At 38.2% G+C, this 18,367-nt stretch overlaps 3 protein-coding genes across 9 annotated transcripts; 1 reads left to right on the forward strand and 2 right to left on the reverse strand.

The window, feature by feature from the left end:
- Nucleotides 1-15: 15 nt before the first annotated feature.
- LOC116851207 (nuclear receptor 2C2-associated protein) lies at nt 16-1,492 on the reverse strand. The gene is made up of 4 exons (XM_032830407.1): nt 1,234-1,492; nt 906-1,036; nt 690-780; nt 16-608 (listed from the first exon to the last, which is right to left on the reverse strand). The coding sequence occupies exons 1-4, from the start codon at nt 1,234-1,236 to the stop codon at nt 324-326; spliced, it is 510 nt and encodes a 169-aa protein (XP_032686298.1). The 5' UTR covers nt 1,237-1,492; the 3' UTR covers nt 16-323.
- A 241-nt stretch (nt 1,493-1,733) lies between these two features.
- On the forward strand, nt 1,734-13,882 carry LOC116851167 (transcription elongation factor SPT6). 2 transcript variants are annotated; one of them, XM_032830303.1, is made up of 12 exons: nt 1,734-1,874; nt 1,997-2,081; nt 2,908-3,101; nt 4,814-4,930; nt 5,319-5,333; nt 5,420-5,583; nt 5,776-6,025; nt 6,110-9,141; nt 10,102-10,618; nt 10,844-11,081; nt 11,364-11,808; nt 11,940-13,882. In XM_032830303.1, exons 1-12 carry the CDS (start codon nt 1,836-1,838, stop codon nt 12,145-12,147), a joined length of 5,304 nt encoding a protein of 1,767 aa, XP_032686194.1. In that variant the 5' UTR covers nt 1,734-1,835; the 3' UTR covers nt 12,148-13,882. The 2 variants fall into 2 exon arrangements, with proteins under 2 accessions (XP_032686194.1, XP_032686204.1); XM_032830313.1 differs by lacking the exon at nt 5,319-5,333.
- LOC116851174 lies at nt 11,095-18,245 on the reverse strand. 6 transcript variants are annotated; one of them, XR_004379539.1, is made up of 12 exons: nt 17,705-17,941; nt 16,864-17,543; nt 16,658-16,770; nt 14,490-16,575; nt 14,264-14,394; nt 14,101-14,190; nt 13,908-14,018; nt 13,568-13,755; nt 13,330-13,479; nt 13,090-13,223; nt 12,817-12,997; nt 11,095-12,161 (listed from the first exon to the last, which is right to left on the reverse strand). XR_004379539.1 is itself a non-coding variant. In XM_032830330.1 (12 exons), exons 2-12 carry the CDS (start codon nt 17,720-17,722, stop codon nt 12,877-12,879), a joined length of 3,822 nt encoding a protein of 1,273 aa, XP_032686221.1. In that variant the 5' UTR covers nt 17,723-17,763; nt 18,099-18,245; the 3' UTR covers nt 12,651-12,876. The 6 variants fall into 6 exon arrangements, 5 of the variants coding, with proteins under 5 accessions (XP_032686221.1, XP_032686236.1, XP_032686230.1 ...); XM_032830330.1 differs by lacking the exon at nt 11,095-12,161 and adding an exon at nt 18,099-18,245 and having other exon boundaries at nt 12,651-12,997; nt 17,705-17,763; XM_032830345.1 differs by lacking the exon at nt 11,095-12,161 and adding an exon at nt 18,095-18,197 and having other exon boundaries at nt 12,651-12,997; nt 17,705-17,763.
- Nucleotides 18,246-18,367: the final 122 nt, after the last annotated feature.

Here is an 18,367-nt window from a genome sequence, read left to right on the forward strand (position 1 = left end):
TGCACTCAGTGATACTTAAGTCTGTTATTTTAAGTATATTAGTCAATACAAATGCTTATACTAATGGAACTAATTTACAGAAATAACAGGTTCAAGAAGTATATTAGACCCGTTTTTTCTTAAAATTATTTCCAGAAATAACAGAACTAATGTACCTCCATAATTTCTACAAAAGATAAATTTGTAATATGTACCAGGATTTCAAATAAACATTTTTTTTCTAAAAGAGGAATCGATACTTATATAAATATTTCTACAATATATAACAAAAACATCAGAAAAAATAGCAATAGTCACAGTAACAGTAACGCATATAAAAAATATCAGGAATATAAAGATAAATTATATATAATAATTCTGCCAAAAAAATCAGTGCTCTGATTGAATAAAAATTTGAAAGTTTTAGCTTTGATTTTGTTAACTAAGTTGAATCGCTGTAGGTTGTTCATGTCTTCTGGGTAAAAAGCTTCTACGACTGTTGTATCTTTCTCATTACTACCTGCTTCCAGATAGCAATCTTTGCCAACAAATCCACCTTGAAACTCTATCTCAAAATTAGAAAGATCACACTCTTCTTTGAAGTTAATAATAATCCATTGCGGAGTACCCTGTAACAGATGTAATACTGTAATCATACTAATTAATAGCAAAGGTGCAGAATTTATTTTTGAAGAGAAATGATTACTCACTGCATCGGAATTCCAACATGTTTCAGTGGAATTATCGAACATGTGTTTCTTCCCGTACAATCGAACGTTTTTGTTTAACACCGAGCTAACTCTGAACAAAATACTGAGTTATCGTCATGATATAAGCAGTTGTTTTATGTATTTAGAGAAATCACAAATCGTGCTTACATATCTACTTTCTATCGTTATTATATTTATTAGAAAGATAAAACTAACCGGCATTCGAATTTGTTTTCTTCCAACAATGAAGGCATGTCAATAGGTCTGTTCTTTTCTTCTACACTGGCGACACTAGTGCAAGTAGTGTACACTAAAGTGATCTTTGGTCTGTTCTTTTCAGCTAACTGCTGAATTGTAAAGTTTATTGCAAATTGCAATAAGTTAAAGTGAGACAAGCATATGTTTTCTTACTCTAAAAAGATCTGCTTTTTAAGCTAGATAAGAAACAAGGAATCTCTCTTTCATCCCGCATGCCTCAAGAGGCAGCGCGCGTTCCAGGTAATATATATTTCAGTGGTTTTATCGTATGTATCGTAGCACTCACCATGCAAAAACTTTTTTGAGCTAGGCGACGTAAAAACGGGATACGGTATGAAGTCACGTGACTTCAGTATTTACTGTATCTAAAATACGAAATTGCAAAAACTCCATAGTATATGTGGCCAGCTTTACGGAGAGCCGATTTAGGCTGAAGTCCCATGGCACGTATTTTTACGTAACGCGTAATCGCGTAACCAATCACATCTTTCTATTCTTTTAGAAGTTCCAACAGAAATACTAAACGTCGAAATCTATTGGTTAGGCGCTTACGCGATACGCGAAATTACATACCATGGGACTCTAACCTCAAGTGCTGTGTTCCAAAATTCTACTCGACAGGTAGAGTAGCATTTAATTGACCAAAGAACAAAGATAACTAGGATTTCTTTATCATGATTGGTCAGTTAAATGTACTCTATCCACCGAGTAGAATTTTGGAACGCAGCCATAGGGACCTAATTTCAGAGGCCGCCACTAATGCTGGTCACGTAAAATACATTACAGTTTGGAAGCCCTGGTCTATATATACTAAGTCTATGATCAAGACCGAGACAATTGGGAGACTCGAGAAGCATCAGCGAAGTTTAGTTATAATATAACAACAGCATGGCACAATATCTAGATTCCGAAGCAGACGTGAGCGAGGTAAATATTTTTGCGACTTTCGCGCTTTTTTCTCCAATATGTCGTGAGTTTTATGTAATATAATAGCATGTTCAAACGATGTTCATCACTACGTCGTTTCTTGAACGTTTAACGTGTTTTAGGGGGAGGAAGAATTGGATCAGAATGAGAAGAGAAAGCTGAAGAAGCTGAAAGCGATGGAGGAGAGCGACGATGAAGAGGAGGACGGTAAGAAATGCTATGATGTATTTTCATATTTTCTTTCCTTATGCGTACAACAGATGTTCGATAAATGTTACGACGATCTTCTGTGTTGATATACAAACGACGTTTTTGTTCGAATTAGTAAAATTTGTTAGTAAGCAGTGCCAAGGAATAGTTGCAAATGATTAAAAAAGATTAAGTACATCTAGTATCAATAGGTCTGGTCTTTTTTGTTGAACTAGTGTATATTCACAAAACTTGAAAAGAACATATATAATTAAAGCTTGATAAAGAAAAAAGAGAAAAGAACTAGTTAGCAAGTTAGTGCAGGCAATGCAGTAAAAAAAAACAGATTAATTGCATTTTTTAGTGCTATAATCTCTCATTGTCTATTTGACAAACTCTTGGATTTGACAGACATGTACTTTCTTTCTTGGATTTGTTCAAGATCGGAACTAATTAGATTTAAAAACTTATTAAGAGCTTTATAAGTATTTCTAGTCCTGAACGCATCACATATGTTACACATATTTAGTTATTGAATGCTCAGTAAGCTTTTGAATTTAGTTGGTAGAAACTTTTAAATTTGCAATCATTAAATGAATATGTATGTATATATGTATATATTTATGAAAAACTATAAATTGCTAGAGTTTGCCTTAGTGTGCAGAAGAAAATTTTATAACAATTGCAGAAACTTTTTTTGTCAAAATCAATATCTTCACATCAATATCTTCACATTATTGTTAAATCAGTGATTAATATAGAGTTTACAGATTTTTAAAACTTGTTATGTCGGATAATTTTTAATTGTAACTAATTATATACATCGACATGTTATATTTTATAGATGATGAGGACCAGTTACGTGAGGAACTGAAAGATTTAATAGATGACAATCCCATAGATGAAAGTGAAGGTGAAGACAGTGATGGTTCTGATCATCATAAAAAACGTAAAAAAAGTGATGAAGACTTTGACGATCGTTTAGAAGATGAAGATTACGAGTTACTGGAAGAAAATTTGGGTGTTAAGCTTCAGAGAGTATGTACACTTTAATTATCTTTAAATTAAGATGGTATATACATATCTTGGCCTAAAAAATTAGCATATTTTATGAATTTTTTTTTTTAACTAAAAATGATAGCATGTTTGGGTTTTTTAGGGCTTAAAGTATGAACTTTCTACTATGTTTATATATTTTTATTTATTTATTTTTTGCAATATACAGTCGTGTGTGCAAACGCATTTAGCTCTTCCTGAAATTTTATCTTTATTGGGCACGGGAAAATTGTCTGCATGCTTTATTTGAAACAAAAAAAACAAAAATATCTTTAAAAGTTATAAAATCTTACACACCTTATTGGATGGGATTTTTTAAATTTAGATTTTTAACAAAATTGCGAACTATTGAAATTTTCATATCAATTTTTCAGGTAAATTTTCATTTTATATTATAAGAAAATTATAGAAAATATTAAAATAAAAAAAAGCATCCGATAAGATGTGAAAAATTTAATGTAGAATAAGTAGGAAAGACCCTGTTCAAATCAGTTGCACCATTTTCGAGAAAAACCTGTGTCCAATTTTAAATATAGTTTCGATAATAACGTTTTTGAAGTTTTGCAATAAGTTTACATGTAGATAATATTTTAGTTATGATATAGTGTAGATATTATTTAATAGTTTTTTTCCAACTTACATGTCATCGTCTATTCCTGGTCGATAAAAGGAATCTTTAACGATAGCGAAGTTACCTTCCAGTTGGCTTTTTTTGAAGCCTTCGCAGAATACGTGCTTCTTGAGTCGCGTGTTGCGCGCGGATGGTTGCCTGGGTTATTATAAAAGGCCGCGTATTGTGACGCATTCCGGCCAACTATAATGCCCATTGTGTGCATAATTTTTAACAGTAATGCTATTCCTTCGTTGAATAGGCGAACTGTAATATTTGATGCAATTGTTACTATTTGAACACCGCTTCTAATCGTTTTTGAGGCCACTCTCCAAATCAAATTATTCAAACTTTCGTTTGAATTTTGAATGAAGAGACAACGTTTCAGCAGTTCTTCTTTTGAAAAATTATCGTAAATCAGATGAATCGCCTTGAAAATATCAAAAGGGAAAGCGTTAAAACTTTTCACATAATTTTTCAAAGTGCTATTAGCTTTTGCTTCTCATTCGCATTAAGAATCGACGCTTTATGGAGAAAGTTCGTGGTGTGATTCTGCTGTCGAATTGTAATGGTTAAATGTTGCCTAAATTACACTTCGCATTTTTCCAATGGAATAATGGTCTCTGCAAGACCGTAATATGGGGTGAGTTTATTGACCATTTTCGTAGTTAAATTGTTCTTTTCATCTTCCACATGTGGAAGATTTTTAGTTTTTCGGGACTTCAAATATCATGTTAGGATCGATAAAGAACAATAGAAAAGATCACCGAGTGTACCTAAAATCTTTTCAGCCACTCTTACAAAAGCATTTCTATCTGAGTACCATTAAAAAAAAAAACTTGGCGTAAGTCTGTGCGTCATGGTATATAAAGCGTTATATCTTCTATAATTTACGAAATTTCAGAAAACGGTTTCACTAACTCTTTCTAAACACATCAACCCTTCAAAATAAGAAAAAAATCGATTTTTTTACCCCGAAAAAAAAAAAATATATATATATATACATATATATATACACCTCTTTAATAAATAATTTATCTTTAGGAAGATGTATGTGTATTAAGAATTTAATTTTTTGTTAAAGAAACGTTTCAAACGTCTTCGAAGAATCCAAGATGAGGAGTCTGAAGAAGAAGAACAAAAAGAAGCAGATGAGGAAAGAGATGCCATTGCCAATGAATTATTTGAAGGCTCTGGAGATGTAAGTTCTACAAAGATATACAATGCAGTGTTATTTTGTTAAATACAACTTTTATCAACTTCTGTCTTTTTTATCTATATTCGATAATTTTTTGGAGCATCGCGGCAATTCATAAAAATATAATTTAATTTTGATTTAATCTCCTACTAATATGTATTTTATGATCCTTGTTCTAAACTTTCTTATTCTAATCATTTATCGATAAAGGTGCCGCTAAATGTGATTTAAAGCTAATTAGAAAGCTTACAGACCACATTTAAAAACACTTTTATTGATAAAAGAGAATTCAGAATGAGGATCCGTACATATAAATGCATATATAAACACACACATGTAAATATGTAAATATCACGTTTGTATTTACCGTATACATGCGTACTCACGTCAGGAAAGAGAGATAACGGTACGTACAGCGTGACATTTTTTAATACCTGTATTTATTTACGTACGAATATAATATTCTAACGTATGCTTTTATTCTGTTTACAGGAGGATGAAAGACGAAGTGAACGGAGCCACAGGCCAGAAGTAGAAAATTTCGAGGAGGGCAGTGACGAAGGCGAATATACTGACGCGGATGACTTTATTGTTGATGACGATGGCAGACCAATCGCTGAAAAGAGAAAGAAAAAGAAACCAATATTTTCAGATGCGTATGTAGAATATTTAAATTTTAATTATACAATACAATATAATATTACAATTAATATCTGTCGTACCATATATACATAACATATTGCTTAAATATAAGGATATTTTCTTTATTTTATAATCGATTAATAAGTTTTACATCTATTTGTCTACTTATAATTCGCATGAGTGGAGAGATAAATTGCATTGTTTAGGGCGTTGCAAGAAGCGCAAGACATCTTCGGCGTTGATTTTGATTACGACGAATTCGATAAATATGGCGAGGAAGATTATGAGGAGGAGGAGGAAGAAGAGGAAGACGAGTACTTGGATGAGGAGGTTGACGCTGAGCGGCCGCGACGTCCGAAGAAGCAGCTGAAGAAGAAAACAACGAGAAAGAGCATCTTCGAGATTTACGAACCCAGCGAATTGAAGCGCGGCCACTTCACAGACGTGGATAATGAGGTACGAGTACACGATGCGCGATATCAATAATTATGTACATCAATCGTTAAATTACCACTTACGGAGTCTGATTTTTAATTACAGATACGTAACACAGATATACCGGAAAGGATGCAACTTCGGTCGGTACCAGTTACACCGGTTCACGAGGGTTCCGACGAGTTAGAACAGGAAGCAGAATGGATTTATAAGCAGGCGTTCTGCAAGCCTACGATCTCGATTCAAGACGCCCACTTGAACGCCGAGGCTAAAGAACGTGCTCGCAAAGGGCCTCAGACCATCGCCAAGATCAAGAAAGCCTTGGACTTCATGCGGAACCAACACTTCGAAGTTCCCTTCATATCTTTCTATCGGAAGGAATACGTGCTGCCTGAGCTGAACATCAACGATCTGTGGAAGGTGTACAAATACGATGCCAAATGGTGTCAACTGCGTCAGCGAAAAGAAAATCTGCTCAAGCTGTTTGAGAAAATGCGCAACTACCAGCTGGATGAAATCATGAAGAACGCAGACGCGCCGCTGCCGGAAAATGTGCGGGTGATCAAAGACGACGACATCGAGAGATTGAAGAACGCGCAGACGAGTGAGGAGCTCAACGATATCTACCATCACTTTATGCTGTACTACAATCACGAGATCCCGAAGATGCAAGAGACCGTGCGAAAGAAGGAGAAAGAGGCGCGGCGGGAGGCGAGAATTCAAAGGCGCAAACAACAGATCGCCGAGGCCGAGGAGAACGGCGAGGATCCACCAGAAGAAGAGCCGGAAGCTGAGGAAGACGAAGAAATAGACGAGACCTTGAAACAGGCAGTAAGAAGCGGACCTTACTCGATTTGCAGGAAGGCCGGTTTGGACGGTCTGGCAAAGAAATTCGGCCTAACGCCTGAGCATTATGCTGAGAATCTTCGTGACAATTATCAGCGTCACGAGGTAGACCAGGAACCCACCGAACCGACAACGATTGCGACCGAGTACAGCAGTTCGCGATTCAAGAGCCCTGATGAGGTACTGAAAGCCGCGCAATTGATGGTGGCGATTCAACTAGCGCGCGAGCCTCTTGTACGTAAGTGCGTACGCGAGATGTACATGGAACGCGCCAAGATTTCCGTAACGCCGACAAAAAAGGGCATCAAGGAGATCGACGAGAACCATCCGATCTATGCTATGAAATACCTCAAGGATAAACCGGTGCGTGATCTCGTAGGCGCGCAATTCTTGAACCTGATAATCGTCGAGGAAGACAAACTCGTCACGATAACTCTCAGCGACACCATCGAAGGTAACACCACCGGCAACTACGTCGACGAGATGAAGCAGCTCTACTACCGGGATGAGTTCAGCAAGAACGTGCAGGACTGGAACGCGCTGCGTGTCGGTAGTGTCGAGATCGCACTCAATCGTATGGTCATACCGAGCTTAAAGAAGGAGCTGCGGACCAACCTAATCGCTGAATCGAAGGAGTGCGTGATGCGCGCCTGTTGTCGCAAGATGTACAACTGGATCAAGGTTGCGCCGTACAACTGCGAGTTCCCCGAGGAGGAGGACGAAGAATGGGACACCGGCAAGGGTCTACGTGTCATGGGCTTGTCTTACGTGCCCGACTACTCTCAAGCTGCTTTCACTTGTCTAGTTGCGGCCGACGGCGAGTGCACGGATTATCTGCGGTTGCCGCACTTGATGAAGCGCAAGAACAGTTACCGCCAAGACGAGAAGACCATGAAGGAGGCAGACTTGCTGGCGTTAAGAAATTTCATAGCCACGAAAAAACCTCACGTCGTGGTGGTGTCCGGCGAGTCCAGGGAAGCGATGATGATAGCGGCCGACATTAAAGAGTGCGTCACTCACTTGACCGAGGACGAACAATTTCCCAATATCCAGGTAGAGATTTGCGACAACGAGCTTGCGAAGATTTATTCCAACAGTAACAAGGGTATCTCGGAGTTCAGGGATTATCCACAGCTATTGCGTGAAGCTATTTCGCTGGCGAGGAGAATGCAGGATCCACTGGTAGAGTTCTCGCAATTATGCACGGCTGACGAGGAGATCCTCTGTCTCAAATACCATAGTTTACAGGATCAGTTGCCCAAAGAGGAATTGTTGGAGAATCTTTACCTGGAATTCGTCAATCGCGTGAACGAAGTCGGTGTAGATGTCAATAAGGCAGTTCAGCAAGCATACTGCGGCAATCTGGTACAATTCGTATGCGGCTTAGGTCCCCGGAAGGGTCAAGCTTTAATTAAGATGTTGAAACAAACGAATCAGAGATTGGAGAATCGAACACAGCTTGTAACTGCCTGTCACATGGGGCCGAAAGTGTTCATCAATTGTGCCGGTTTTATTAAGATCGACACTAATAGTTTGGGCGACAGCACCGAAGCGTATGTGGAAGTGCTTGACGGTTCGCGTGTGCATCCCGAGACTTACGAATGGGCTCGAAAAATGGCAGTGGATGCTCTCGAGTACGATGACGAAGATGCTAATCCTGCCGGCGCTCTCGAGGAGATACTCGAGTCTCCAGAGAGATTAAAAGACTTGGATCTCGATGCTTTTGCCGAGGAACTCGAGAGGCAAGGCTTCGGCAACAAATGCGTCACCCTGTACGATATCAGAGCTGAGCTGAACAGCAGGTACAAGGATCTTCGCGTGCTTTACCAGTCTCCCAGCCCGGAGAAATTATTCGATGTCTTAACTAAGGAAACACCCGAGACTTTCTACGTCGGCAAGTTGGTGTTGGCCACTGTGGTTGGCATCAGCCACCGGAAACCACAGGGTGAGCAACTAGATCAGGCAAATCCAGTTAGAAACGAGGACACTGGTCTATGGCAGTGTCCGTTTTGCCTGAAGAACGATTTCCCCGAACTGTCGGAAGTATGGAATCACTTTGACGCTGGCGGTTGCCCGGGGAAAGCAACTGGCGTGAGACTGCGATTGGACAACGGTATATCCGGCTATATTCATATCAAGAACTTGTCCGACAGACACGTCGCGAATCCCGAAGAGAGAGTAAGCATTGAGCAGATCATCCATTGTCGTATCGTGAAGATCGAGGTGGATCGTTTCAGTGTTGAGTGTACCAGCAAGAGCAGCGATCTCGCTGACAAGAATCATGAATGGAGGTAAGCGAATTATGACAAATTACGTATAAAACATACGAGGGCTATTTTTTTTTCAAGGTCCGATCGATCGCAAAATTAAAGCCACAGTGAAAATCAATTTTTTTTAATTTTCAATATCTAAGTATATCTTTCGGCTACTTCTCTACATAGTCGCCATTCCAATGTAGACATTTTTCATAGCGTGGTATCAGCTTTCCAATACCCTCGTGATAGAAGGCAGCCGCCTGTGCTTTCAGCCAACTGTTGACGGTGGTCTGAAGCTCGTCATCTGTGTGAAAATACTGTTCTCCTAGCCAGTTTTTCATGTGGGGAAAGAGATGAAAATCCGAAGGAACCAAATCCGGGCTGTACGGCGGATGATCAAACACTTCCCATTCGAAACGCCGCAGGAGCGTTCCTGCACCATTGTCGCACTTTGCTGTCACTCATGAAAGTTTGACCATACACATTACTCATTCGTCGATGAATTTCCGCAGCATTGATCCCCTCAGCATGAAGAAACCGAATGACAGCACGCAGCTCACACTTGGCGGGAGACTTTCTATTGTCCTAGGCATGTTTACTCGCTCACCACGCGCTCAGGACTGACGAGAGAGACGTGATGTGATCGGTAGTCGTACTACACACTCTGCGCAACATATCTGCACAAAGCTTCATAGGATTTTCACTGCGGTTTTAATTTCGCGACCGATCGGACCTTGAAAAAAAAATAGCCCTCGTATATAACGTATAAAATGAATATACAGAGGATAGAAACAATTAATTAAATTGTCTTCATAGTGTGTGTGTTACTTTAATAAAATAAAAAATCTGTAAAAATCATTGATAGGTCTTTCAGCTCAAGATACTTTTGCAACGATTTTCTCATTGTCTTAACTGCGAATATAATTTGCATTTAATAATTTATCGCGTTTCACATGTAAATTGGTCAGTATAAATTAATATATCGTACATTTTCAGACCGCAACGAGATCCGTATTACGACACTGATGCCGAACAGAGGGATATGAAAGTAGAGGAGGACGCAAAGAAGGCAAAGCAGAGACAGATCTACGTGAAGCGCGTGATCGTCCATCCGTCCTTCCATAACATCAGCTTCGTCGAATCCGTGAAGCTGATGCAGACGATGAAGCAAGGCGAGGCGATAGTAAGACCGAGCAGCAAAGGTTCCGATCACCTGACAGTCACGTGGAAGGTCACCGACGAGATCTACCAGCACATCGACGTGCGAGAGGAAGGCAAAGAGAACGCCTTCTCGTTGGGCCAGAGTTTGTGGATCGGTAACGAGGAGTTCGAAGATCTGGACGAGATCATCGCGCGCCACGTGAATCCCATGGCGGCTTACGCTTCCGAATTGTTGGACTTCAAGTACTACAAGCCGACAGTAGAGGGAATCAAGGACAAAGCGGAAGAGATATTGAAGGAGCAAAAGAAAGAGAATCCCGGTGGTATTCCTTATATAATATCAGCGGCTAAGGTAAGCATTTGATGAATGTAAATTTTTAAATATATGAATGTAAATTTTTAAAACGAATTTTTAAAATCCTAGTAAGATATTTATGAAAATCTAAAATCTTAAAATTTCTTCTTACCTTTAAAATTTAAAGGTTTTCATTGCCGTAAAAATTTTATATCTTTCAGCGTCGCGTTATGGAAGCTTACGTCAAGTCAATAAAATCATCTTTGTTTTGTGTTTTCGCAGAATTATCCCGGAAAGTTCTTGCTCTCTTATCTGCCGCGAACTCGGTGCCGCCATGAGTACATCACGGTGACGCCTGAGGGCTTCAGATTCAGAGCACAGATGTTCGGTAGAGTGAACGACTTATTCCGCTGGTTTAAGGAACATTTCAGGGACCCACTTCCTGGACAATCCACTCCTAGCACACCACGTGGTGCAATGACTTCCAGAACACCATACACCACACCGGGTGCCGTTAGTGGTAAGTCTTCGAATTTCATGGGTTAGCTTACCGTTCATTTAACGCTATTAATATAATATAATATAATATAATATATAATATAATAAGATTATATATTATAATAAGATTATATATATTATAATAAGATTATTATATAAGATTATATAATAAGATTATATATTATATATAATATAATATATAATCTTACTATATAATCTACAATAAGTCTGCTTATAATCTAGTCAATTAATGTCCCTGCAGCTTATGTCAACTGTTATTACGAAGGCAACGTTTCTATTCCAGGAATGAATCAAGAGGCGATACAAAGAGTGGCGCAGAATCTTCCACATCACATGCTGCACTCCTTGTCGCAGGTGGCGAACCAAACGCCACATCATTATCCGCCGCATACCCCGGGGGCAACTGGCGCCGCTGGTTATGGCGGAGTACACACGTATCCGAATACACCGTATACGCCGTCCGGACAGACTCCATTCATGACACCGTACCAGACGCCTCATCATACTCCACATCATGGTCAGCCGACCCCGAGATACGGTCAACAGACGCCGAGCCATCATCAAGGGCCCTTCGTGCATCCGCCCCCTCCTTCGATGACTCCCGGTCATCACAGATCTGTTCCATCGCACAGACCTACGCCGCCCTTATCTACTCCTTCCGGCGATCCCACGGATTGGAGAAAAGCAGCCGAAGCGTGGGCGCGACTAAAGAGCGGTCCCCGTGTATCGTGAGTTTCGTTCTCCTTTTGTGCTGTAATTTTCCATATAAAAGATATTGGAACTTTACGAACCTGTCGTTAAAAACTAAAACTAAGCTCGCGTTCAGTTTAACGTTAATGTGATTTAAACGTGCTTTCAGTGGATCGACGCCGAGGTACGAGGAATCGAGGAAAACTCCTCGCAGTTACGACGAATCAGCTGGCAGGACGACGCCTTCAGGCAGAAACAGACCTTCCTCCACGCGAACTCCGTCGTATAAATCTCCGCGGGGTACTCCACATACGAATTCTAGTCCGCGGAGCATGTCCTTGAGCGGGGACGGTACTCCTCTATACGACGAGAGCTAACAGGGTCGTCGTGCCTGTGTACACACATATAGTCTATTATATTTATTAGTTACATCATATCAAATGCGTGCTGACGACGAGCATTTGTATCGTTCCTGTCAAAGGGAAACGCCAATCGTGCGCGTCGACGTGAACGTTAATTGACATGAACCGCGATCTGCGACACACGTAGACTTGTACAAGTTCCACACTTATGCGCACGAAATTTTCGTTTGCATTATATCAAGGAATAGATAAAATTGATAACGCTACACGCCTACGATGTGATTGTAACACGATCGCATGAATCGTGATTTATTTATTTGGCAAATATATATATATATATATATATATATATATATATAATATATATATATATATAAAATATATATATATATCTTCCTATGAGCCGTATGTGGTAATTATTTAGTTTAACAATTTATACAATTGTTAAATGGTAATATTAAACACGAAAGTAATATACGCGAAGCTTGGGTTTTAATTATTCTGTCTCTTTCTTAGTATTCCCTGTTTCACATAAATTTAGACATTTTTTTATTAATAGTAACGGCATTTTGACCGTGTATTCACAAAGTACAATTCACAAAGTATATGAACAGTATGTACGTAACATTAGAAAAGATAGTAAATATAACACAATAATTAACAGCAAAATACGTGAAAAAATACCTTGCTCAAATTTGTATCGATTATCAATATCATATGCAAAAATATGATTATTGCTTTGCGTTATATGAGAGAAATCTGATCCTCCGATAACAAGTCCTCTCGGGGAATGCCTTCACAATAAGTATACATTATATTATGCCTGTAAGATTTTCTTGTTGGTATGCAATGCGTCGCGTTATTTCTAGATAAATGAAACAGATTACGATATCGAATTATAGTTATGTGTGATATTGAGAACGAGGAATATTCGTTGAATGAGAAAATAAATATTACCTAGATGTGTTGGTGTTTTCGTGCGATATTCTGTTCAAGGGTATTTCTACCTTCTGCCGTTTTCTCAATGTCATAGTGCATTTCGATTGTACTTTTGCATCTTTATCCGTATTTGATTGAGAGTTACGTAAGCGCTGCACAAAAAGAGAAAATCAAGCGTTTCTTTCAGAAGTGTACGATAAAGATTGTCTTGTTTTTGCTTCTTATCAATATTTTTTTTCCAAATAGTTTAAATGTTACCTTATGCGGAGACATCTTGCGTTCTTCTTCAAAATCAGAATCACTCGATGAGAACGTTAATTGTTGCGATACTTTTCGTTTCCCATTAACTGTAGATTTTCGGAATTTCTTTACATTATCCGCAGCTTTAGGTAACTTGGTAGAGGTAACCTTGTCAATAAATCGCACAGAATTTGATAAGAATCCTCTTTCAATAATCTATGAAAATATATTGACTTGTGAAAATATATAACCTCACCTGATTCTTATTTGTATTGAAAATCTCATTGGTATCCGGCAACGGTTTTTGTTTAGTCACATTGTTCTTTGATGCGTCTTTAGGATTTATCTCTTGTTTCTTATTCGGACTTAGCGAAGTTAACGACGATTTTTTCGAATTCCCCAAGCTATAGACTGGAATGTTGTCCTTCAAAGTTACTCGTTCACCTGTGTAGAAAATAAGAGAAATCCGTTTGACTTGGTCTTTATCTTGCGCATTAACTTAAGAGAGAATACACAGACATTTATATATATATATTTTTTTTATATTTAAAAAAAAAACTTATTTATCCTCTTCTCTTTTTTTTTCTATCACACACCTGTCCAATAGCTCAATGGTGGTAAGATCTTACGCCCTCTGGAACTGACTGGTACAGATAGCGAAGTCGTTGTGATATCGTGAGGCTTTTCTTCGACTACTTCTACTTCGCCTGAAGCACGAGAAACATTTCTCGTAATAAAAAGAGAATAATATACAATAATGAAATCTTACAAGAAAATTGTCACACTTACCATGTTGCAACAATTTCCACGCTAGGCAAAATTGCTCGATCTTCGCGGGACATCCGTGACGACATTGTTTTACGAGTTCCTTGGAAATAACTAAATGCGACGAAGCAAGATTATTAATTGATAAATATTTAATGTGTTGATTATCACTGGATTATACATCTACCGTGCTTATTATCACTCAGAGGCCCAAGAAGCTGATAGAATTCGTGATTCACCGTTTCGACCAATGTCGGCGACAATCGCCTAAGTACGATATCCGTTGTGAAGTTTCTATGCACGATGTGACCAGCTTCGCTAAAAAGGGAAGAAAAAAGTAATGTAACATCTTACAATTATATTAATATTATATAGTTAATATATACTTTCTATAAAATAACGGAAGTATTTACTTGAGCAATTTTCCTTGAAAAGTCAAACCCAACTCAGTTTTGAACGTGGGATGATACACTACTTTCGGCGCCCACGCAGTCAGCATCTTAGGATTGTTTTCGTCGACTTGCTTGTTAGATCGTTTAGTTACAATCGTCTTCGATTTAGTCGGACTCGTGTTATCCGATTCTTTTTTTGCATTTTTCGCGATACTCGATGCTGCATCGTTCTCTTTCTCGATGTTGACTGTTGTACTGAGAGGCAATTCGTTCGGGATAAACGCAGGTTCCGTAATGGTCGACGTTTTCGATACGGGTGCGGGCTTCTTCTTAGGAGTTTCTTCCATCGAGCGAACATTCGCGCGCTGCTCATGCGTGTCTATGATACTTACATCTGAGTCATGCGATTTCGCGGATCTATGCACATCTGCTTTAGTTAATCTTAAGTTAATATTCACAGGTATTGCCGAGACTATAGTAGGTTTAGATCTGGTAACTGCATCCTTGACTTTCGGTAGCTCGACAAATTCCTGCGAGACACGAGCCTTCTCGAGGAAATCGTTGCCATTTTCGCCGTGAACAACCGCTGCGTCTTGGCGCAAATTAGCATGAGATTCTGCTCCGTTAGATTCGCGTGTTTTACACACGTTCGTCGCAGTTGCGACGTCTTTCTCGACGTCGGAATTGGTGGTATAATCAACATCTGTAAATTGCAATTGCCTTTTCTCTTGTACTTCACGCGAGTTTTGTTTCTTCGTAAAAATGTTCGGCTTGATCCTTTGTGGCTGAATAAAATTGAGCCTGTCAAGAAAGAATGGTTCGTTGCGTTGCATACGCGTCGCAGGAGCAGCTGTTTTTTCCGTACGAATGACGGAATCCGTTCGCTGTAGCTGATGACTACTAAACGTCGTTTCCTGCGGTTTGTGAACGATATTCGCTACTCTGTGATGTGTTCTTGTGATCTCTGGCGCTTCCATTTCCTCCTCCGTGATACTAACGCAAGATTCATCGGGAAGAAGATTCTTCTTTTCGGCGTTAGACGTCGGAAGCGTGGTGTGAACGGTGAAGTTGTGTTTAACGTTTGCATTATGCTGTTCATTCGCCGCGTGCATCTGCTGGTCCAGTTGAGTAGCCTTCTTTCTCACCTTACGTCTCGGAAACTTTCTCATCGCTTCACGAGCTTGTAAAACTCGCTCGATCGAGATCTTCGGTACGCCCGCGTAAATCTCGCTCTCAGATTTATCGAAGTCTTCGTGTTCCTGTTTAACGCTATCTTTCACGTGCGATCTTAGCTGGTTAGGATCGATGTCGTTCTTTATATTCCCATATCCCAGATCGGAGGAGTGCATTTGGCTTTTCGGTTCTGTTCGTTTCTCGTGATTATTGTCATCTATATTATTATCCTTGTTGCACAGGAGTACTTGTAGCGAATTTTCTTCAGATTTAGACGTATTGCAATTTTCGGAGACCATGTTGAAATCACTTTCCGTTTTTGTTCTGTAAGACATCACATAATCCAAGCAATCGAACATTTCGATAATTTTGTCGATATATTTCGTAGAACAATTTTTATCTGCTAGGTTGTTAATAATGATACTCAATTTGTCCTCTTGAAGGAAATCTTTCAATTTATTTTTCTTCTTAGGACTGTGCGGTTGATTTACGTTCGTCTTAATATTTTGCTTATTCAGCTCGTTACTTACGTTGCTTGCTTGCGCGGCAAGACTTCTATCATTCTCAGCATCGGAAACGAAAGACTTGACGAACGTGCAATTCTCTCCGTAACTTTTGGTACTTTGCATGGAATTATATGTTTTTACTTTTTCTGACGATTTATTGCCTTGACTTTTAGGCTGAATTACTTGTTTAGCAGGTTCAATCGTTTCATAAGATCTCAATAAAGTATTACTCTTGTTCCTCGTCCTGCATACGTATGTTAAATCTGTCATTTCGCTTTTTAAGTCGTCATCACTGTCGGTGATGGGTGTGGGCCAACGAAATGTTACCAAGCATCCCTCGTTGACGAATGTTCTCCATATCTGATAAACGTTCTCCCAATCGTCAGGAAAGCCATTGTAGAATTTGCCACGTATATAATCTGGCAATTCTGTGCACAGAATATAATTATTTAAATCAAATAAAGACTATAAGAGAAAAAAGAGTAGAACAGATTTCATACAAATAATTACCATTTTTTTCATCATTAATACTTCCTTGAAGGTGATATTGGTGTTTGAAAATAGATTCAACACATGTAGCGGAATATCTTCTTATAACTGGTTTACTGCGTGCAACCTTGCCACTGTTAATGAAACAATAAATGTTACATGTAACACTTGAAAAATATTAATAACGTCAATGCTAATCATATTATCATATAGTATGTTTTACTCACCATTTTAATGTTCCCTTGATTATTAATTGATGCTCAGCATTTAACATAACTTTCCACTTTGAAAATACTCTCTCAATACTCTTTGGTAAATCTTTAGCAGGTGTTACCAAAGAATGTAGATATTCTTCATCATTATTTGTACTAGCAGATATATAACTTGTGTTAATTTTTGAATTTTTAAAGGCAAAGGTATCACTGTTTATCACTGAAGGCTGAATTGAACTGTTGAGTGGTGTCGATGCAAGTTTTTCACCTTCCGATAATATATCAACATTATTCTGTCTTCTCTTTGAAGTATGATAGACTCTGTTCACTGATGGAGGTGGCATAATTTTACATTGATCAATATAATTATCCTGTTTGGCACTGTACTGTTTAACACTAGAAGTAGCTATAATTTTTTTATTGATATCATAATCCTTCTTTTTTGACAGCATACATCTTAGGTTATTACTAGAGGCTAAAATCTTGCTATCAATTCTTAAAGCCTGTATAGATGGAGTTATACAATTGGAATTTATAGTATCTGCATTAATGCTTGAGATACTAGGCCAGCTTGATATGGATTGTTCCACTGTGTTATGTACATTTTTGTTGTGTTTCTCCTTTAGCAAGGCTAACTTCAAACAGCGTTCTAATTTCTTGTAACGTTCATCCGTTTCAAGAGTGCCAAATGTAGTCTATAATATACAATCAAATATAATTTAATGGTAATTACAAATATGATTTAATATAAAAAATGTCAAAGTTTAATTATTTAATGTCAAAATTTAAATGTATATATAATTCAAGCATATAACCACAAAATGTACAATAATACTCAAGCAACACAAATGTTTACCTCAACTTTATTTGCCATGGAACAGCATTAACACTGGAGTTTCCCCTGATGTAATTAAACTGTTGGACATATAATCAAAAGTATATATTCAGATAAATTGACTAATTTTCGCTAAATTGAGGAATATCATGTAACAATAACGTATATTACATATGAGAGATTCAAATTATTCGATATTGCGCAGTATAACTAGTAATTTTGGTTAAGTTCTTGAACATTTTCGTGCTAAGAATATTTTTCTACCTTTATCGTTCATTACCTACTGAAGGAAGATAGAATGATTTTTTCGATACGGAAGTGCGCAAAACAAACTTAGCTTTCGTGTTATGATTTTACTTTAAATAGTTAGGAGAACATGAAATACAACTGATTATGATAAAGTAACAATACCTACAAATAGTATTTTTTTTCAAGTTTCTCGTATTCCACTTTGTATATTTATAACGTTTCTGATTTATACGATATAGCGGTTATATCGAACTTTTTAAAATTATAAGTATAAAGGTAATTTACAATTGCGTAAGCGTGATGTGAATGTCAAGGTCCATTTACAATGGAAGTATGGCAGTAAGAATAACAAATTGATCAAAATTGCTGTCAATTATTCTTCTCATGTTCATACTTAATTTTTTATTAAGATAGTAGCGCTTCGTAGTGGAACTA

Source organism: Odontomachus brunneus, unplaced genomic scaffold (assembly GCF_010583005.1).
Source record: "Odontomachus brunneus isolate Ranch 3 - 2012 unplaced genomic scaffold, Obru_v1 Obru_scaffold_006, whole genome shotgun sequence".
In the NCBI taxonomy this organism is placed as follows: Eukaryota; Metazoa; Arthropoda; class Insecta; order Hymenoptera; family Formicidae; genus Odontomachus; species Odontomachus brunneus.